General features: G+C 50.1%; 1 protein-coding gene across 1 annotated transcript; it reads right to left on the reverse strand.

Moving 5' to 3' along the window:
• Window positions 1-761: 761 nt before the first annotated feature.
• LOC139837793 (mannose/glucose-specific lectin-like) lies at window positions 762-1,887 on the reverse strand. Its single transcript, XM_071827071.1, has 4 exons — window positions 1,882-1,887; window positions 1,463-1,785; window positions 1,128-1,419; window positions 762-1,016 (listed from the first exon to the last, which is right to left on the reverse strand). Exons 1-4 carry the CDS (start codon window positions 1,885-1,887, stop codon window positions 762-764), a joined length of 876 nt encoding a protein of 291 aa, XP_071683172.1.
• Window positions 1,888-3,089: the final 1,202 nt, after the last annotated feature.

Genomic DNA, 3,089 nt, shown 5'->3' on the forward strand with positions numbered 1-3,089 from the left:
AGGATTGCATCTGACTCATTTTGAGATCTCCAAATTATTTTGTCCTCGTATGGCATGCAACATGAATGATCATGTGGCTCTCTGGAATGACTGTGCACTGGGTGGCATTTTAACACATTGCAAACCAAAATGATCAAGTGGCTTTGCACAGGGTGAATATGAAATGGTCGATGACCGTTCTGTAGTAAAGCAGGGTCTTGCTATTCAGTGCATTGCAAATGAACCTGAGCTCGTTAAGTGTGCGTTACCGGACAAGTATATCAATCCTAGGTTCACTTTTTCTTATTTGTGAGTAATTTAAAGCCAGGTTAGTAAGAAAGAGGTAACAAATTAAAAGTGGCTAGTGCCGTTATTTTATTTAATAGTATTTAGTTAGATCAACAAGAAATAAACAACAAAGTAATTTGTGAGCTTGTTTTAGACGTACGGGAGGTATTTATTTATTGCAAACCATGGGTGGCATATTACAACTTTATTCATACACACTTAGGTACGTATACATGAACATATATAATCTCTTAACAGTATTTGATCGAGCTGTAGACGATGCTGCTGGATCCCATCGTGCTTATTCATTACACACATATTATGACATATGTATAGCCAGCTAGCTAGCTAGTAGCTAGCTAGCAGGGGTTTAACGCATAGTAGCGGATCGAGTTGAGGTCTGCAGCCTGCAGGTACGACGTACATCTGGATGGGATCGATCGGTAGAGTAGCTAGCTGCTAGCTCGATAGATATATTTATATAAGTGATTGATTCATGGCTCGTTGGACACGAGCCCGACGTAGATGCCGAGGGCCATGAGGCTCTCCCCAGAGTGGCCGAAGAAGCCGACCATGGCGCCGTTGTCATCGCGGTCGTTCGGCAGCGGCACGCTAAAGGCAGTCCCCGAGGGGTACCCGTACGGGCCGTGCACATTCTGCTGGTTGGTGGTGAACTTGAGCGAGGTCACGCCGTAGTCGTCGAAAGTGCCAGAGAAATTGTTCACATACTCGCCTGGGCTCATGGAAAACTGCAAGACATGCATGGATGCATGACAAGTTGCATGCACTCAAAGTCGTCAGACGATCGATATTAGTACTCCGAAAGGAAATTAGGAATGAATTAACGTTGTCGTATGTACCGGCAGATTCTCATGTCCTTTGACCGTGCCCCAGGGGCCGGCAGATGTGCGCTTGACATGCTGGTCGACGTAGACGAAGGAGAAGCCTTTGATGCGCTCACCTATTTTCTGGGTGCTGTAGACGCTGACCTGCTTAAGCTTGACTGGCGTGGTGATGTCCACGGGTTGGCCGGATCCTCCCCACGGACCGATCTTGACCGGCAAACCATTCTTCCCCAGCACGTAGACGCCGAGCGCCGCCGCGAGGTGTTGCCGAGCAGCCGAAGAAGGCAACCACCTCGCCATTGTTCGGCTGCAACGTCACCACGAAGGTGGCCCCTGCCGGGTAGCCATACGGCCCGTACGGCTGCTTGTTGGTGACCAGCTTGAGCGAGGTGATGCCGGTGCCGTCGGTGGTGCCAAACACCTGGACGAGGTACTCGTCGGGATCCATGTTGATTTTACTGATGTTGTGTTCCGGGTCAATCTTGCCCCAGGGGCCGACAGGGAGGGGCTTCCTATTCTGGTCCTTGTAGACGAAGGAGAAGCCAAAGATACGGCCATCCTCGGACTCGGAGCTACAGATGGTGATGCTCACCAGGGATTGGGGCTTGCTTGCTTTATTGATGTCTTGAGGTTGTCCACCCTGCGGACCCCATGGACCAACCTTCATCGCGTCCTACATACAGCATGCATCACAAATTAAGCAAGTCAGTTAGTTACATGAAACTAGCTAAGCACATACAGTTCTATATATACATATATACAGCCTTACCGCCATACTCTCGACCTACTTCAACTGAAAACTTAGCCTGATATGTGTGTGCGCGCTTGCAAGTTGCGATGGACCCAATGAGGATGGAAGGCCACCTATTTATAGGGAGTCAGGTTGTTCGCGTACCTGACATGCATCTGTCTCCATCAAGCTCAGCACCTATATATCTGATTCATTTTTATCGGGGCCTGTGTTGCTCTGGTAATAAGTTAATCCTATTAACTATCGGCTTTGGAGGAGAGAGGAGCTTGCGTGCAAAGGGAAGGCTAAAAGCAGGCTTTAAGGCCAAAATTATTCTGATTTGGAGGAGATAAAAGCTTCCGTGTGTGTGTACACTACGGGGAAAATCGTGTTTTGCCGTGCTGCGCATGCTTTGCCGTGTGCCCTGGGGCTCGGAACACGGCAAAGGTAGTCTCTGCCGTGTGGAGGAAAAAAAGAGCACGGCAAAAAAATGAATCATGCTAAAACAACAAAAATGACCACAGCAAAAGTTTGAACTCGGCAAAGATCGTAAAACGCACACAGCAAAGTGGAGGACACGGCAAAGACCATCGGTGACACACGGCAAAGGCTAGGAGCACGGTAAAGTTATGGACACGTGGCCCTGTTGGCCTCTCCAGACGGTGCCATCCCGTCATAACGTCTAGGATTTGCCGTGTGTCCCTAACGGAGACACGGCACGTCGGCCTCTCTTCTCCCGTGTGCAGATGTTTTTCCCGCCAATTATTCCCGCGCGAAGGGGCCTAGCCTACAGAATTTTGGCGTGCAAAGTATGCATTTTTTATAGACCATGGCAAAGCATATCTTTGCCGTGTGCAATTACAAAAGAACATGGCAAAGCACGTCTTTGTCGTGTGCAATTACAAAAGAACACGGCAAAGCCCCCATCTTCTTTCCCGCCCTAAACTTTCCCGCCATTTCAACACTCGCCTTCCTACATATAGCCATGTCTCGGGCAGTTCTCCTCCACACCGCCACCAGCAGTTCTCCTCCAACACCACCACCAACAGTTCTCCTCCAACCCCACCACCGAAGCCTCCCGGCCTCCTCCGCTTCCCTGGAGATGCCTCCTCGTCGCCGTGCCAACCCTAGCTGCACGGGCTTCGTTGGCGTCCGATTGCGTCCTGGGGGCCATTTCGCGGCTGAATTATCCGCCGCCAGAGTGCGTGTGTAGCTCGGCACCTTCAACACCAGGGAGGAGGCTGCCC

Source organism: Lolium perenne, chromosome 3 (assembly GCF_019359855.2).
Source record: "Lolium perenne isolate Kyuss_39 chromosome 3, Kyuss_2.0, whole genome shotgun sequence".
In the NCBI taxonomy this organism is placed as follows: domain Eukaryota; kingdom Viridiplantae; phylum Streptophyta; class Magnoliopsida; order Poales; family Poaceae; genus Lolium; species Lolium perenne.